Below are 18,575 nucleotides of genomic sequence, written 5' to 3'. Positions count from 1 at the left end.
CCTCAAAGTGTCTCCACATCTCTCCTTACCCGGGGGCTTTTGCTGAGTGGTCAGGCTTGTGGCCTGAAATAAAGACAGAATGAGCTGGGCCAAGACCTGTGGAAGTGAGAAGTGAAGATGGCCCAACTGTACCTTCAGTTCAGACCTCACCCGTTGCCTCAGTGTTGAGACTGATAGTGTCTGACCTGAGGAGTTTTGGATTCTGTTATTTGATCTGCCATTTGTTGTGATTAAGCTCTCAGACCTTCAGTGTCCTTGATTTCAAATTCTGGTCTGGCTTCTTTGTCTCTCCAAACTAAGCATAGCTATTAAGAGGTCACTGTCTGCTGTCACATAACTGAAAGAGCCCCATGGTACTTGAAACTTTCAGTGTTTTTGACAGTATCTAATTCAGTCTTTACTTTTTTCTTTTAAATCACCCATATAGTAAGTAGCATATGACTGTTAAGGAGCTGATATTTAGAATTTTTAATGAATAAATGGAGTAAAATTAATTATTACTATGTCTTCTTAAATTACGTTTGGTCTCTTCCCCTAGCTGCCATTAATCCAGTTTATATCCATTTCCTGTCACCCTTACGTGCATAGTTGAGGCCTGCCAAATGGCCAAGTTTCCTGTTCTTCCTGCATGAGCCATCCTTCCCACTCCAAAAACTGCTAAAAGCATTCAGCCATCTCTACGTTAGGTTTGGAGCTACTAGCCCTTACTGTAGTTTCAGGGTTGTCTTCTCCATTTCCAAGTTGCAGGCAGCCAGTCAGCCATTGTCAGTTATTGGTACCCTAAGCCTGCCATTGTTCCTCTTGTGCTTCTCTTTGCAGCTGAGCATCACCTTAGTTCCTTTATCAGCCTTCCCATTCTCTTCCTCAGACTTGCAGACAGCTCACAAACATTATCACGTTTGTCTTTCTCCTTTTCTATTAAAATACACTAATTTTGCTGTTTTTCTTATCACTCCACGGTTTTCTTCTTGATCTTTTTGTGCTCTCCTTGTTTCTCTGCAAGTAATGCTGTGTTTACCACTGACTAGTTAAACTCCTAACCCCTGCCCCAGAGTCAGACAATAGATGTTTCCCCTAAGTTAGAAATTCCAGGGCTGGAGAGATGACTCAGCGCTTAAGAGGACTGGCTACTCTTGCACAGAACCTGAGTTCAATTCCCAGCAGTTACATGGCAGCTCACATCTTTCTGATGCTCCAATTTCAGGGTATCTGGCACCTGCACAGATACACATGCAGGCAAAACACCAATGCACATGAAACAAACAAACAGCTAAAAAAATAAATAAAAAGAAATTGCAAAAAGACGTAGTTACATTTAGCTTTTTCCTCCTTCGTCTAGCTGACATGAATACAGCATGCATCGTAGTGTGGTGTAGCAAACAGGATTTGGCATGGGGCACTTCCAGACCTGACACCTAGCTATACATGCCACTTAGGAACTGCACACTGAGCAGTTTCCAACCTTGTACTGGCCCCAGTTTTACTGTCTCAAGCAAATAACTTGTGTTGTGTGTTATAGGCATGGTCAGAGGATTTTGTATTCTTGTCTTTCAGCTGTGAGATGTTCAAACATTTTCAACTATGAAAAGAACAGTGAATTCTCACACACCATTTTTCTTAAATATATATAATATGTACCGTGCTGGCTTGTTTTATGTCACCTTGACACAATCAAAGGCCAGGTTTTAGTCATCTGAAAGGAGGGAACCTCAATTGAGAAGATGCCGCTATAAGATCTGGTTGTAGAGCATTTTTTTAATTAGTGATTGATATGAGAGGGCCCAGTCATTGTGTGTGGGGCCACCCATGGGCTGGGTTTTATAAAGAAAAAAAAGTAGGCTGAACAAACCATGGAGAGCAAGTCAGTATGTGGCACCCTTCTGTGTCCTCTCTATCAGCTCCTTCAGGTTCCTGTCCTGTTCGACTTCCTTCCCTGACTTCCTTCAGTGATTGACTATGATATGGAAGTGTAAGCCAAATAAACCCTTTCCTCCACAGCTTGCTTTTGATCTTGCTCTTTCATTGCAACAATAGTAATCCTAACTAGGACATGTACTATTCTACCTAATTCAATAATAATCAAGTTTTTCTACATTTCCTGTATTTACATATTATGTTTATTTTCTTTTTACATTCCTAGATATCTTTGCATTTCATATACACATACACACCACTTAAAAATAGAGCTGCTGTGTCACACACCTAGACTTCCTACACTAGAAAAGCTGAAGCATGAGTATCAGGGTTCAAGGCCAGACTGAGGAGATCCTGACTTAAGAAAGAGAAAAGCACCATTAATGTACCCAGCTCTCTATTATTGTTTTTTTCTAATATATAATCCATAATAAAATTTCTATTAGATCAAAAATTTTCTACTGATTTGTTCATATCCAAGGTTTATATATTTTTTAAGTGAACATTGAAATATATACTCAGGCTTTCTGGTGGTGGCGCATGTCTTTAATCCCAGCACTCAAGTGGCAGAGGCAGGCAGATCTCTGTGAGTTTGAGGCCAGCCTAGTCTACAAAGGGAGTTCCAAGACAGGCTCCAAAGAAAGCCTGTCTTTAAAAACAAAAACAAAAAAACAAAAAGAAACAGTATATATATATATATTATATATATATATATATATATATATCAAAAAAACTCTATTAAAGTTTCCTGAATTTGCACAGGCCTCATCTAGTTCATTCAAGAGAACATGACAGCATGTTCTCTTCATGGCTCTTTAATCAACTGTTTCATTTCTGTTTCCAAAGGACACTTCTTCCTTGACATCTAAAAACAGAGATTAATTATGTCTGGTTTTAACTCTGGATATAAATGGAAACATGCTACTCACATTTTCCTGCCTTGTTTGGCTCAGCAACGAGTTTCTTATATTCGGTGATGTTGTTCCCTGTGAAGTACTTGCTTTTGTTGTATTTCCAGTGTAACAACATACAGTGATGTGTGTTGGGTAATAGCCTCAGGTCACGAGGAATCAGGTCAGTAGAGAGCAAGAGCCCCTAGTCAGCAGGAATTTCTTAGTCCCAGCCTAATCGTTCTGCCCCACCTGCAGAAACAGTGTTCTCAGATATGAAAAACAATGCACCTTGCTTCCAGCCAAACCACAGAAAATAACTGTAACTTCCTTGTAGCTCTCCTTGTATGTGTATATACCTGTCCCCAGCACCTCTAAACCTGCTCACCCTTCATCCCTCGGAAAGGTTGAGCCCCTCACTGTTCCAGTAAAGCAGTCCCAGCCTGTTGATCAAGTCTGTCTGCTTCTCTGCCTTGATTCTCTTGTGTTTGTTTTCTATTGTATGTAAGTGGACATTGTGAAGATTCTAATCGATGATTTAGAATGTCCCAAGAAGTAACCATAGAGTCTAACAAGAAAGGCTTACCTTAATTTTATTACTGGTATAAAACCTTGCCTTTAAGTTTTCTGTCTGCATATTGATTGGTTTAGTTTTGATTCATCTAATGGAAAAATTACAGATTTCTCTCCTAGTTAAGGCCTCCTCCCCCACCCCCTGCACATACGTATACACTGTATGCTGTCTTCAGGAAATAATGACTCTTGCTCAAGTTGACTCTTTTAACTCTTATTCTTCTAAATCTGTGGTTTTATTTTTATATCAAATACAGATTTAAGTTTTGTGAATAAAGGGAACTAAATAACTTTAAACTATAATACTTTTTACTTCTGGTCCAGATTCTCTCATGGGTTCTAGAGACAAACTCTCTGGGGTGAACAACTTCAGTACTTGCTCCCCCGTGTCACCTGCAAGTGTTCTTAGCTGTGCTTTAGTTTCCTTACCTGCAAAGCTTGAGGATTCCTTCCTATAAGAATCTTCCGTAAAAGCCAGAGGCATTCAGCTGTCCACGCTGGGAGCAACGTCTAACACATGAGATCAACCTGAATATCAGTTACTCTTCTGCTCAAAGGCTTCTTGGTTTTGTGTTTTGACTGTTAATCTCCCATATAGACTTATATGACATTATCAAGCCTGCATGTTGGCAAAAATATCAACTATACTTCATAGCCTCCTTTTTGTTGTAATTTTAGTTTCTTTATGCTAATGTGTTGGCATCATTTTCTGTTGGATATGAATATTCACCTGAGATGTGCCACTTGAGTTCACATTTCATTTCTCCTGATTAGCTTTGCTTTTCCTTTAGATATTTTTACTTCCCAAGTCTGCATATACTAACTCAGAAAAGTAAAAGTTGTTTACTGAATATAGAAAGAAGACACTGGGGTATTTATCATAACTGATTTTTAACAAATGACATTATTGAACTTGGGGGAAAATGTTTATAATACTGCCTTTGTATCATTGTACTCTTTGTTCTTGGAAGTAGACCAGGTAGCTAAACCATCTGAAACTGCACTGAGTCTTTATTCCAGTGAGTTGAGCATTTGCTATTAAAATACTGGGCAGTGATTTGAATTAAGTATCTTTCTGAGAGAAAGGCTTTGTTACTTAGCAACACCTAATATCCTGTGATGATGGCAAAGCACTCTGAGGCCCACTAGAGAGATCCTTCTGGCTTCCTTGGACAAGGAAAAGGCATCTGATGCTTTAATGGAAAATTGTAAACAACTAGATTGTTTTAGTTTTTCAGTTTTTTTTTCCCAAATAACATTGCCATAAGAGTGGGAAATCATATTTAAGACAAATTTTACCATTGAACTGAGCCACAAGACTGTTCTGTCCAGTTATGTTGATCTAATGTTCATTCAGGGTGCATGAGTTAGCCTGGGGTAGAGGGAAGTAGGTGACTTATTTCCTCCTCTGGTCTCTAGTTAGAAGGGGAAGGACATCCAGGTTCTTACAAATGGAAGCACAGCCACTTCCCTGGCTCTGTAGAAGTATATAGAAAAAACAGCATCTTTCCATCGTAGGTCCTGGTACATAGTAACGATAGAAAAGAGAACAACTTTATTAAATACAGATTTTGTGTGACATGGGAACTTTTAGAAGGAAATAAGCTCCAAAGAAAGGAATAAACTTAATAACAAAATGGGTAGTCTTGGAGAAGTAAGTGGCATGTGTTCTAATGGTGATAAACTGTGGGAATGCATCTATGCAGAGTCTCCTCTGAAGCTTTGTGTTTTCAGGGAAACATGCTCCTTGCCCCAGTGTAGACAGGGCATCAGAGGTAAGCATGTTCCTTGCCCCAGTGTAGACAGGACATCAGAGGTAAGCATGCTCCTTGTCCCAGTGTAGACAGGACATCTAATGACAATGACCCTAACAACCTGCTAGAGAACTGATCAGAAAACCTTTCTAGGCTTTATTGCCTTTCAGGGAAATGAGTTTCTCAGTTGCCAAGTTCTGTATTGTTGGGAGGGATAACTGAGGTGGCTTCTCCATGGCTGGGTACGTGTCTAGCATGGATGTATGAGGCCTGAGTTTATCTCAGCACCACAATGAATATCGAAATCAGATATGGTTAAGATCCTGCATCGTTATAACACTATTTTGTTGTTTAAAGCTAGTATTGTGTAATTTTATGTATAGATGTTTGTGTATACAGAAAAGAAAATATGAGTTTTAAGTTGTTATTTATGGGAACGTCTGGCTAGGTTATTAGTACAAAACATTACACTTTATTTTGCCACGTTGTTTGTGGTGATGACGTTAAGAGAACTGATCTCTTATATTCTTTCTTCCCTCCCTGCTAGTTGTCATAGAAAGGACTCCTGGTGGCCCTGAGCTCAGCCCCACATGGGGTTCCCCTGCTGCAGAAGAATCACATGTGTGACGTTACAGAGCTCTTTGTGATAACTGGCAGCACAGAATTGAAACTTCATAGCTAATGGATATTGTATTGATTTTTTTTAAAGCTATAGACTGAGTTCTATGTTTGGTTAACATGCCAATGACTTTTATTTCCCCATTTGAAATTATAGTTTACCTTTTATTATACCTACTGAGTAGAATACAATTACTGGAAATTGCTTGGACCTGGACTAGATGGGGGATGTACTTGGACATGGGAAGGAGGAAAGTGACTGGGGTTCTAAAGTTCTCTACTGAATGATACACATAAAGCTCATACTTAATCCTAAGTCATGGTGGTGGAGACAGTGGATTTTGATGAGATGCGACTTGTAAAGGGCTGCCTTCAGCCTGCTGTCTGTGAGTTTTCGTGATTGATGTCATGATCTTTACTGAAAAACATAGTGCATTGCGTGGGAGGGGATTCTGTGATGACCCACAGGAACCATGTCAGTACCATGTTGTGGTAACAGATTCATTGCCCAAGCTCACTAGTGTGAGTCTCAACAGCTGGGGCCCAATCACTATTTGTTTTCATAAGCACCATGGTTGAAAAGTAGTATATGGGTATTTTTTCTTAGCACAGGTTCATGGCAGAGACAAATGTGACAAAAGTCAAATTTATAGAAGAAAACATTTTTTAAAAAATTACAGCAATATTTATTTATTGTTTGTATGCCATGATGTACATGTGGAGGTCAGGGATTACTTGAGTGAGTTGTTTCTTTCCTACAGAGTGAATGTGTGTGTGTGTGTGTGTATGTGTGTGTGTGTGTGTGTGTGTGTGTGTGTCCTGGGAACTGAATTCACATTGCCAGGCTTGTCAACAAGCATTTTTTTACCTATTCAAACCATTTCACTGGCCCCAGTAATAACATTTATTTAGCTAAAATTTTATGTGACACCAGAACTTTTAGAAATAAAGAGCCAAAAACTCAGAATACTGTCTTTAAAGGCAGGCATACAGAAAGATGGTTGGAAGATAGGGATATGGTCTGATGGAGGATAAGGGGTGTGGTCTGATGGAGGATAAGGGGTGTGGTCTGATGATGCCACATTGGGCCTGTTCTCAGGTTCTTGGCTCCCTAGTTCTTTCCCTCTGGGTATAAGGCAAGGCACCTATCACAGTAACTTCAGGTAGGAGGAGAGGAAGCAGGTCAGAGAGTAAGCTTCCTTGGCTTCTGTAAAGAGGACACAAGAGGTGCTCTGGTTCCAGTGACCTGCATGAGGAACTGGGTAGAGGACTTGCTTCTGCTGTTTTCTCAGCTTCTCAGTATTATCATGGGCCAAGCTGCCATGTTTGGGGTGTTGCTTTCTGAGTGCTGACAGGAGCTAGCTTGACCATCCCTGGTGGACAGGCTGGGTAACCAGGAGCTAGCTTAACCATCCCTGAGTGAACAGGCTGGGTAACCAGGAGCTAGCTTGACCATCCCTGAGTGAACAGCCTGGGTAACCACTGTAACCCCTTCTGCAGCCCTTAAAGAGGACTTAAGGATCCCAAGCTTAAGGTCTGCCAGGTCACACAGCAGGACCTGCCTCAAAAAGAAAGAATAAGAAACATTGTGAAGGGGCTTTTTAGCAGCCGCCGTTACACTCATCAGAGGCAAGGCTGTGGTGTGCTGAACAGATTGCACCCCTTGGGTCCTGCATACCCAACTGAACTCTGGCCAGATCATCTCAGCTACCTGTCAGTCATGCCATCTGTGTGGAAAGGATTCAGAGGCACAGCCAGTGCTGAGGTCTCTCTCATGGAAGAGCTGTTGTGAGAATATAAGATTTCCAAACAGAACACAGCAGCTCAGACTGAGGAAGAAATCTAAAGTCTATTTGTCTTAAAAATAGCATCGGGTGAATTTGAGATGATTGACAGGAAGTAATTGATTTTAATCTCTGGTTATGTCAACTTCATGACCCTAGGTAAGATCTTTTTTCTAAAAGATCTGTAAAACAGAATTCCAGCGTCTAAGCAGGGGGCTATAGGAGAAAGTAACATTCTGTGATCTCTTCGTCTTGTCTCTCTGAGGGATGGGGAAAACACAGCAATCAGTGTATCAGAGAAATAGGATCATCTTCTTTTAATCCCCTTCAAGCTGTGGATCTAAAAATAAGTTGCAGAATAACGTCAATTCTGGGGCTGAAAATGTGATCAGTGTGTCCTGAACAGGCATTTTGCCTGTTCTAGTGTTCTTCCTGGGGGATGATGAGCTGCAAGCTCTTCGAGTATCTTCAGTTCAAGGTGAATTTCATCTTATTTATTTTGGGGGGATGCTAGGGATTGTACGTGCAAACCTCACTCTGCCAGTGAACTTCACCATCACATTCCTAATAGAGTGTATTGTAAAAGAATATGTCCATATAGTAATTTGTTTTTCTAGTAACACTAAAGCATTTTGAATGTAAGTCTAAAGATGAAATTGTGCTCCTTTTAAGTGAAAGAAGCATTCAGACCTAAGGTTTTGGATCTGAAATAGACCGTGTCCTCCTTTGGGAGCAGTATTGGAAAGGTAGGGCAGAGCAATTGAAGAGCCTTAGCGCATTTCCAAGTTTATGCCTTTCAGCAAGTATAGCCTGAACTTAACTCACTGCAGGTAGGAGGTGAATGTTGGGTTTCAAGCCTGGAACAAATGGTTCCTATTTAACAAAGTGGACCTGACTGCCAGGTTCTCCTTGCCTCCCTCAGTCTCTACCTGTTAAAGGGCACCAATGAAAAAATTCAGCAGTGGGCTTAATGGACAAGAAATCAAGAAATATCTTTCTGACAGTACTGCAAAGAGAGATACGCTTGGCAAGGGGTCTAGTACTTCATCCTTCTTTCCCACATCTGGAATGTGGGGATGATAGATCGGTTTTTTTTTTACCAAAGAAGAAATGGAATGTAAGATTCAGCCAAGTCTCTGCAGCTTAGCAGGTATCCCATAAACTGTCAGTAACCTCTCAACCATGTGGGAGTGCCCTGCTGAGCTTCGATTTGAACTTACTCCATCCGCCTACAAAACTTAGAAAAGCCATAGAAAGATGTTACTGGGAGCCGATGAACTCATTTGTTAGCAGGAAATAAATTACAACCGGAGCAAGCTGGATGCAGAATCATTGGCAGTGGTCTGGAGGAGCACTGTGTACCGACCAGGCTCTAGTGGACTGCAGTTTGTGGGCATGATTGATGTTCCTGTTGACTCAATAAATGGCTGGAGACTGGGGGGTGTGACTCCATGGTTAGGTATTTGTCACACATGTTGTTAGACCCCCAGAAAACTCAGGTATCCGGGGTCCCAGGCCACGACTGCGGTCACCCCAATCACCAGGCGGATTCAAGAGCTTGCTGCAAACTGCATGAGGCTTTATTGTAATTTAACGAGCTAGCCCCATGTTAGCTCGGGTCTTTCATCCACCTGCCATGGCGGATGGCTAGCAAAAGACAGCTCAAACCCGCTGCGTACAGATCTTGTAGGGCAGCGTAAGGGGAGTGTCTAGGGCTACGCACAGGCTCACGATTGGTGTGCCTCCAGGCTTGGAGGGCTTGCCCTGTGTTGATTGGTCAACTGGTTGTTATGGCCCATAGGCCCTCCCAGGGTGGTTGCTATGCTCTGTGCGTCATTGCTGTGCGCTTGTCCGTAAAGCACACCCAGTGCCGTAAAGCATAGCGCCACCAGCTAACTTCTCATTGGTTCCTTGTCACGAGGCAGGCATCTGACTTTCTAGTGACTAACTAACTTCTGATTGGTTCCTTGTCACAAGGCAGGCATCTGACCTCTAAGTGACCAAGGCAAGTTTATGGCAAGCACGAGTTCGGCTGTTATGGCTGCCGAAAGGGGAGCTGGTCCCTTCAATGTAAGGCTCTGGGGTTTGTTTGGGGGTGGGGATACTAAATAAATAAAAACAAATAAAGTAAATAAGTAGCTTCAACCCTTGTTTTTTTTTTTTTTGTCTTGAAGCTTTTTTATTTCTAACTATATGTATGCTTGTGACAGATTTTGCAAAATGAATTCCGTTTGTTTTACATCTTTAATGTCAAGTGGATTCCATTAATATTTGTTCATTGACTCAGTGGGTGTGTAATTGTGGCATTAAAAATTCAGGCCAGGAAAGCCGGGCATTGGTGGCACACGCCTTTAATCCCAGCACTCAGTAGGCAGAGGCAGGAGGATCTCTGTGAGTTTGAGGCCAGCCTGGTCTCCAGAGCAAGTGCCAGGATAGGCTCCAAAGCTACATAGAGAACCCTGTCTCGAAACCCCCCCCCCCAAAAAAAAAATCAGGCCAGGAAAATTAACCTTCTAGTCTCTCAAAGTAAGGATTATAAATCTACCTCTTAGACCCTATATGGATGAATCTGAAAACCTAGTTTCTGAGAGCCATTAGATTAGCAATAGGGTTTTGTGTGTATGTTTAAAAAACATGACAAACTTACCATCTTAACAGCGTTTGAGTATGCTGTTGTTAAGGTCACTGATATGGTACAGCCATCCCTACCTATCCTCAGAACTTTCTCATCATTCCTAATGTTTCAGTGTGGTTTGCATCCTTGGCAGCACTGGTCCTACAGTGGTCCCCTGAACATCTTGAGAAGCTTGCTTGGTACTCCTCACAGGGAATAAATAACTCAGAGAACTAACCTGAAGGTTAGAGGATGGTGTTGGCCTCTTCCTCCAGACTGCCATTGGGGACTTTGTGGCTTTTTTTTTTTTTTAATAATGAGAAAAACTTCACTTCTTTTCAAAAGTCAGTTTTCCTCATATCAGACAAAATTAAGAAGAAAAAAATAGCTTTGTCATCAATTCAAGATTAATTTCAAACATCATTAACTAAGCAATGAAAGCAAAATCATGATTTTCTCTTTACTCTGCATTATTTGGACACCTATATTTCAGGGGACATCTGCTTTTAAGGAAACCTTATTTTTACAAATAGGTTGTGCATGTAGCAAATCCACAAACCCGAGACATTATGTGACTCAGCCAGCATTTAAACTTAACCCTTTCTCTACTCCATCCCAGTCCCAGAAGAGTCCATTTAAATATTATACAGATTACCTGGGCCTAACACAGTTCATTCTGATTTTTGGGTATGAAAGAGGTTTACCAAAAGAGTCCTTGTCCTTACTGATTTACACATCTGAGCAATGGAATCCATAGTTAATGGCTTCAAAGGACTGTTTTTGTTTTTTGTTTGTTTACTCTCTGTGGATTGACCAGATGAGTTTTGAACCTGGAATTTTCTTTATATTAATGAATGTCTTTCTAAAACCATCCAGTTTTCAGCCTTCACTGCTTTAGGCGTCTGCTCTTCTTCGTTCCCTTTTACTCCTCTCCCTTTCTTCCCTCAACAAGGAACCATTCTAGTGTTCTGAATGTTCATTTCTTGTTGCATACACTTACAAATATGTACTGTGGGCTTTATGTGTGACCTGGTAACCAGAGGATTACCAGGAATGGTATGGATTTCATTCTGTTACTCTTCTTTCACTCAGCACTATTCTGAAACTCTCTTCCTTGTCTAGCTGTTTCTGAGTACTTGCCTCTCACCACTGGTGGCATGCTGAGACATCTCTCCACCACAATTACCTGCAACTTCCTGCTATCCCAAATAATATTAGAGTCAACCTCCTCCATGTGCTCTTGACATCCATGCTGTTATGTCAACTTGACGCAAGCTAAAGTCATCTGAAAGGAGAGAACCTTAGTTGAGAAAATGCTTCCATAAGATGGGACTGTAGACCAGTCTGTTAGGGACTTTCTTAATTAGTGGTTGTGGGGAGGGCCTGGCTCAAGGTTCGTGGTGCCATCGCTAGGCTGGTGGTTTTGGGTTCTATTAGAAAGTAGGCTGAGCAGGTCATGAGGAGCAAGCCAGTAAGCAGCACCCCTTCATGGCCTCTGCGTTAGCTCCTGCCTTCCAGTTCCTATCCTGCTTGAGTTCCTGCCCTCATTGCTTGTGATAATGTTATATGGAGCTGTGAGTGAAATAAACCCTTTGTTCCCCCGGTTGCTTTGGATGATTGTGTTTTTCTTTTTTTAATCATATCAGCAATAACCCTAATTAAGACAATGCCTTTGTCACATTGGGAAGCTGTACATAGCAAGATTAGAATTGCTGTTTTAAAGCCTGGTAGCTGTTGAGAGTGGCAGTAACTGTCAGCACATCCATCCCCAGTGTATGTCCTTACTTCTGCAAAGGCTGCTGATAAAGTTTTCATTCTTGGCAGTCTGTTATTGAACTTTATTTTGATAAATTATTTGTTATTCTGATAATCATTTATTTGGGTGGCTGGAGGTGGGAGTAAGACTCAGGGCCTGATGCAAAATTGGTTCACTCCTGGTCTACAAACTCTGACCTGGGTATTCCATTTAATTTGCAATTGTAAACTCAAAAGTAAATTTGAGGATTTTTCTCACATAACCTGAGCCCTTTGAGCTTATGTGTTGGAGCTAGAACCAACTTTGTGCTTTATTTGTAAAACTTATGCTTATTAATTCTTTGTTGGATTAAAACATCTCTTTGTTATATTTTTTCTACCTGTGGATATAACAACAGAAAGTATCCTTTTTTTTTTTTTAACCAGATACTTGTTTGTTTGTTAATTTATTGGCTTTCCAAGACAGGGTTTCTCTGTGTAGTCCTGGCTATTCTGGAACTCACTATGTAGACCAGACTGGCCTCTATCCCTGAGATCACATGCCTTTGCCTCCTGTGTGCTGGGAGTGTGAGCTACCACTGCCCATTTACTTATTTATTTATTTGTTTGTTTATTTATTTATTTGCCCCTTCATTTTTTAACTATTTACTTACCTGGGATTCATCTGTCTTCCAAGTATGTTCTTAGCTTGAACCATATTCAGTTTTTTCATGGTGTCCAGGAAGTAGAGAGTTTGCTTTTATAACAAAACCCTCTTCCTTAAACTATGAATCCATAATGCATTATTTCACTAATTCAGTCAGAGCCATTACAGAACCAAGTCTTTATGCAGAAGCTGTGAGGACGTTTCAGATCTAAACCACAAATTGGTGATTACATAACAAGTTTCATAAGAGAGCAGTCTTTTTTTCTTGCTGAATCTCTTGTCCGTTAGGGCAAGGAGAAATCAGAGCATGCCAGGCATGAGTGTTGTATTCATCCTGTATTTGGGAGATCAGACAGGAGGGCCAGAAGTTCAAGGTCATCCTCAGCTACATACTGAGTGTGAAAGCAGTATGGGCTACATGAAGTCCTGCCTCAATTAAGAACAGCAGCAGCAGCAAAATAAAATTATACCAGCCTAAACACTGATAGAACCTCCAGACCAGGGGTGGGGGCAGGGGTGCTCAGTAGGTAAAGTGCTCACTGTGGAAGCATGAGGACCTGCATTGGGATCACCAGCCCAGAAACATATCTGAAACCTCAGCACTGGGGCAGAGACAAGATGAGTCCTGGAGCTCACTGGCCATCCAGCCTCATCAGTCAGTGATCCCCAGGTTCAATAAGCTATCTCTTCAGCCCTAAAAATGACACACATGTATATTATATATCTTGTTGTTTGTCTGTCTTTTCTGGTTTTTTTATTTGTTTTTGTTTGTTTTAGACAGGGCCTTGATTTGTAGCCTAGGCTGGCATTGAACTGAAGCTCCCCCTACCTCAACTTCCTGCATGTGGGGCTGAAAATCATTTTCTAACACATCCAGCTTTGTCATATGCATTGTTCGCTTCTCTTCTGCCAGCATGCCACAGTGATCTGCATCCAATCTCATCTAAATGAACCTGTCTGTATCTGTTTTCCCATCTCGCTTCTGTAACTTACTTCCCGAGCTGGCACGGTGTGAGATGCAAGACCACCTTTGAACAGTATTGTCTCCTCTTGATATACTATTGTACGGAACCAGCATAAGCGAAAAGTGGCCAACCAGGAGCTGAGCTAGGTAGTTTAGACCATAGTGTAGAGGTGGAAAGGCTGCCTAGCTTTGATGTCTGTTGCTGTGATAAAACACTGACCAAAAGCAACTTAGGGAGGAAAGGGTTTATTTCAGTTTATAGTCCATCATGAAGGAAAGTCAGAACAGGAACTGTAGCAGAAATCATAGAGGAAACTGATCCTCCAGGCTTAAGCAGCCTGCTTTCTTTTACAGCCTAAGATCACCTGCCTGGGGCTGGCACCACACCCCTGGGCTGGCCTTCCTTTCTCACCAATCAAGAAAATGCACCACATACTTGCCTATAGGTCAATCTTATGGGACTGTTTTCTCAATCGAGGTTCCCTCTTCCCAGTTGATGCTGTCATGTGTCACGTTGACAAAAAACTAGCCAGTACAGAAGGTGAGGTAGAAGATGGAAAGATACAACTGTTGAACTCATACAAGTTAGGATCTTCAACATAGTGAAGAAGTAGAACCCCATAGAGAGAAAACATTGATGGGTGTGTGTGTGTTTATGGATTGCTTTTAGACCTGACAGCTAAAAGGATATCCTTAATTACCCTTCCTTTTAGTTGATCCAAATTGTATGTTATGCTCTTTGTATATTTTCAAGAGTATATTTTAGGTTATGGGCTGTGGACAAGTGGAAAGCCTCTTGCTAATCACACACATGACCTTGGGTTCAATTCCTAATGTGACAATATTTTTAAATAATGAAATTTTAAGTATAATAAATTGTTGATTTTCTTTCTGGCCAAATCTTAAGTCCATGAGAATGGGAACAATAACTGTTTGGTTCACTATTTTATCACTAAATCAAATACTTTGTTTATACCCCACTGTTAGTAAATTTTCTAAACCTTCTTGGCAAGGTGGAGGCTTGGGGCCATGGTTTCTCTATATTCTGGTAACTATCAGAAGAAAAAACAGTCCATGAAAGGTTCAGCTAATGGGAACCGGAAGTGAGAAGTTAGGTGGGCATTCTCAACTTATGTAGAGATAAAAATAATTGCTAGCTATATATAAAGAGATGATGCGTAATCTGTAAGGTTAAGATATCTTTTATTAGATAAAACCAGTCAAACGCAAGCCAGAGCATGCCAGGGGCAGCAAGGCAGGGAGGCCAGAGAGAAGGGCCCCCATGTGCCTTGTCTGTCCCTTTAAACTCTATGCCAAGTCACCCTGACATTACCTTGACCATGCCTTGATGGGCATGGTCAGGCACACCTGTAGCCAGCTTCTAGCAGGTGTGGCTTACAGTGTCCTCTACAGCTGTAGTTTACCCACAGGGCCATGAAAACCTTAAGTGATTTATTCTAAGAGAGCACTGTAGATGAACTACACTAAATATGGGGGAATGCTAACATCTCCATAATATAGACTCATGTTCTATTTTTTTTTCCATTTCTCATATAGAAAAGATCAGGCAGAGATATGCAGACCTGCCTGGAGAATTGCACATTATTGAGCTGGAAAAGGATAAGAATGGACTGGGACTCAGTCTTGCTGGCAATAAAGACCGGTCACGGATGAGCATATTTGTGGTGGGGATTAACCCAGAGGGACCTGCTGCTGCAGATGGACGGATGCAGATTGGAGATGAACTGCTAGAGGTGAGAGCCATTTGTTTTCCACTTGCCCTTTGGTGCACAGACTCGGTATTGAGGGCAGCATACAGGAAAGCCACCTTGGATTCTTTTATGGATGAGTTAGAGCCAATAAAGTCTGTAGACAGCTGGGCATGGTGTCACTGCCTGTAATCCCAGGGCTTGGGAGTTAGAGGCAAGAGGATCAGGAGTTCAAGACCAGCTTCTGCTACATGGTGAGCTTGAGCCATCCTTGGCTATGTGAAACCCTGTCAAAGGAAGATGAAATAAACAGAGATAAAAAGTCTGTGGAATTTTTATTGGGAATAGCTAAGGTCTGTCACATTGGTGACATGTTAAGGTCACATAGCTTCCTTACTTAGAGACAGAAAGCAGGGAGGGAGTAGACTGGTCCTCAAGTATTTACTATCTGGATGATCTCCTTAGCAATCTGAAAAGGTTATTCTGTTTTCCTAAGCTTAAATTTTAGGCATTTGTTTTGAGTTTGTTGGAGTTTTACTATTCATTTTCTTCATTCATTCAGCTAACGTTTTTCAAGTCTCCATAAGGACAAAAAGGAGCACTTATAGTTCCTTCATTCAAATACCTTCCAGTTTAGAGAAAACAGATAGAAACAGAAACAAAAGAGGCCTTTGTATTACAAACTGAAAATTGTAATAAGTAACAGACAATGCATTCTTGGAACCACACACATCCAGCTGTTCTACTGTTCTGACTTCTTGATTGTGTTTACCTATTGTTAAGGCTTCTTGGGGAAATAAGCTCCAGCATGTTGCTTTTAGAGGAGGCCAGTCACAGGACACTAGGCATCACACTGGGTATCACACTGGGTAGTAGGCTCTGAGCTTGTGTGGATGGTTTCTCCTTCAGACTTAGAACATGCCTTATACATCTGCAGCCAAAACAAGGAGACTAGCATCTCCCTTCTTCTCCACCTAATGCCCTTTCCTGCTGCAGAGCTGTTTTATCCAACTGACTATTTCAGTTCATGTATGGGAAGGGGAGTGCAGATTGAGGGAAGAAATGGGCTAGAGCAGAAAATAGAGTTGGAAGGGCATCCAGTGAACACTGGGATCTGCCCTAAGTTTATTGCTCAACGTTCTTATATACTCAAACCAAAGTGGGGGGGGGCAGGGAGGACATCCTTACCAATGATACAATGAACAAACAGACATAATTAATTCTCTTCCTTAATTCTCAAAGCATCCAGTAACCACACCTTAGATCAAGTATTCTGTTATCTCAGGAAGACATCCAGTGACCACACCTTAGGCCAAACATCCTTCGGTAGTCACATCCTAGACCCTTAGGTCTTAGGCCTTTAACTTTGAACGAGCAAGGATAGGTTTGAACTCTCTAACCTTAAGTCAATATGGAATGGAGACACTTCTATGAACCTCAACACAGAGCCAGTCCTGGGACTGTGCCCTTCTTTTCTTGTTCTGTAACTTGGCATCACAAAGGCAACCCACTCTAGGATATAGCACCAACAAGTATAATTATTAACTAAATAAAGGTGAAATTTGACAGAATATATTAACCATTATAATCCATACCTCAAGTTCCTTTCCTTTAACTCCTGTTTAGAACCAACCCTTCCCCACTTGGGATGACACTGAAGTAAATAATGGTGAAAATGGGCACTAGCTCAGTGAGTTACTGTTATTACCAAAGCATGGCACATACTCGTCTTTAATGTTCTTATGAACCTTTGATGCAGCTAGCAAACAAGGAGGACCCTTAGAGAGACATACTTGGTCCCCTGGAGAAGGGAAAAGGTTCAAGATCCCCTGAGCAAATTGAGAGCACGGGAAGAGGGGGGAGAATGAGAAGGGAAGAAGGGGAAGGATGCAGAGGTCATAAGGGAGCAGAAAGCTTGAGTCAGGGGAAGAATAGAAGAAAGGATATGTGATAGGTAGGGTTTTAGTTGGGGGCGGGTGGTAGGGGAGGACGGGAGGGGGAAGGGAACTGGGATTGTCATAAAACAATCTTGTTTCTAATTCAAATAAAAAAATCTGAAAAAAAAACCTTCGATGTAAATTACTTCTCTTACTTTATACATAACAAAACTGGATTATAAGTGCTTTATATTGTAGAAATAAGTGTCTAAACTTGGAGAAGAACTCAAGCTTAGGGGCTGGAGCGAAGTTGAGAGCATTTGCTACTTTTGCAGAGAACCTAGGTTCTGTTCCTAGCGCCCACATGGTGACTCTAGTTCCAGATCTGACACCCTCTTCTGACATCCATAGGCACCAGACACATATATAGTTCACATCCATATGTGCAGAGAAAATATCCCTGCACATGAAAATAAATAAAAATGTTTAACAAAAATAGAACTTAAGCTTGGCAGACTCCAAGAGTCATACTGTGAACACTGATGTCACTGTGTTTCCTATGGTACTATAATAGACTCTGTAACTGTTAGACCCCCAGGAAAAACTCAGGTATCCGGGGTCCCAGGCCACGACCTCTGTCACCCAATACCAGGCAGATTCAAGAGCTTGATGCAAACTGTATGAGGCTTTATTGTTTTTTAACGAGCTAACCCCATGTTAGCTCGGGTCTTCCACACACCCACCATGGCGATGGCTAGCAAAAGACAGCTCCTAGGGGCTGCATAGAGATCTTGTAGGGCAGCGTAAGGGGAGTGTCTAGGGGTACTCACAGGCTCAGGATTGGTATGCCTCCAGACTTGGAGGGCTTGCCCTGTGTTGATTGGCCAACTGGTTGTTATGGCCCATAGGCCCTCCCAGGGTGGTTGCTATGCTCCTCAAGTCATTGCTGTGCACTTGTCCGTAAAGCACACCCAGTGCCGTAAAGCATAGCACCACCAGCTAACTTCTGATTGGTTCCTTGCCACGAGGCAGGGATCTGACTTTCTAGTGACTAGGACAAGGTCAAACAAGCATGTGTTCAGCTGTTATGGCTGCCGACAGGGGCAGGATCTGACCTTAGTGACTAGGCATGTACTCTACTACTGTGCTTACATACCTGTGTCCTTGCTCCATGTCTTAACTGCTCGTTATTGTTTTAGATGCATTGCCACAGCTACATTATAAAGAGGACTTTCTTCTTTCTCCTCCTCCTCCTCCTTTCTGCCACTATCTCCCACCAAGAGATTTATATTAACTGATGGTTCCAAGTCCTGCTCAAATAGCCACACCTCATGTTGACCTTGTCAACTGTCCAGAGATAGCTCAGGGCCTCAAATAGTGAAAGATGGGGAATGTTTGAGAGACAGAGCCAAACTGGACTGTGGTGATCTAACAAATTCTTTCAGCTTTCACCTCCAAATATCTGACTCTAATTAAG

General features: G+C 41.7%; 1 protein-coding gene across 1 annotated transcript in view; it reads left to right on the top strand.

Annotated features, from left to right (window-relative positions):
• Patj (PATJ crumbs cell polarity complex component) overlaps window positions 1–18,575 on the top strand; it is a 320,448-nt gene that overhangs the window by 159,387 nt on the left and 142,486 nt on the right. The window contains exon 29 of the mRNA XM_027400463.2: window positions 15,070–15,266. Within this exon, the coding sequence (XP_027256264.1) occupies window positions 15,070–15,266 (197 nt within the window). The remainder of the gene's footprint in view (window positions 1–15,069; window positions 15,267–18,575) is intronic.

The sequence above is a fragment of the Cricetulus griseus genome, chromosome 2 (assembly GCF_003668045.3).
Source record: "Cricetulus griseus strain 17A/GY chromosome 2, alternate assembly CriGri-PICRH-1.0, whole genome shotgun sequence".
NCBI lineage: Eukaryota > Metazoa > Chordata > Mammalia > Rodentia > Cricetidae > Cricetulus > Cricetulus griseus.
This window is presented reverse-complemented; position numbering and strand designations above follow the sequence as displayed.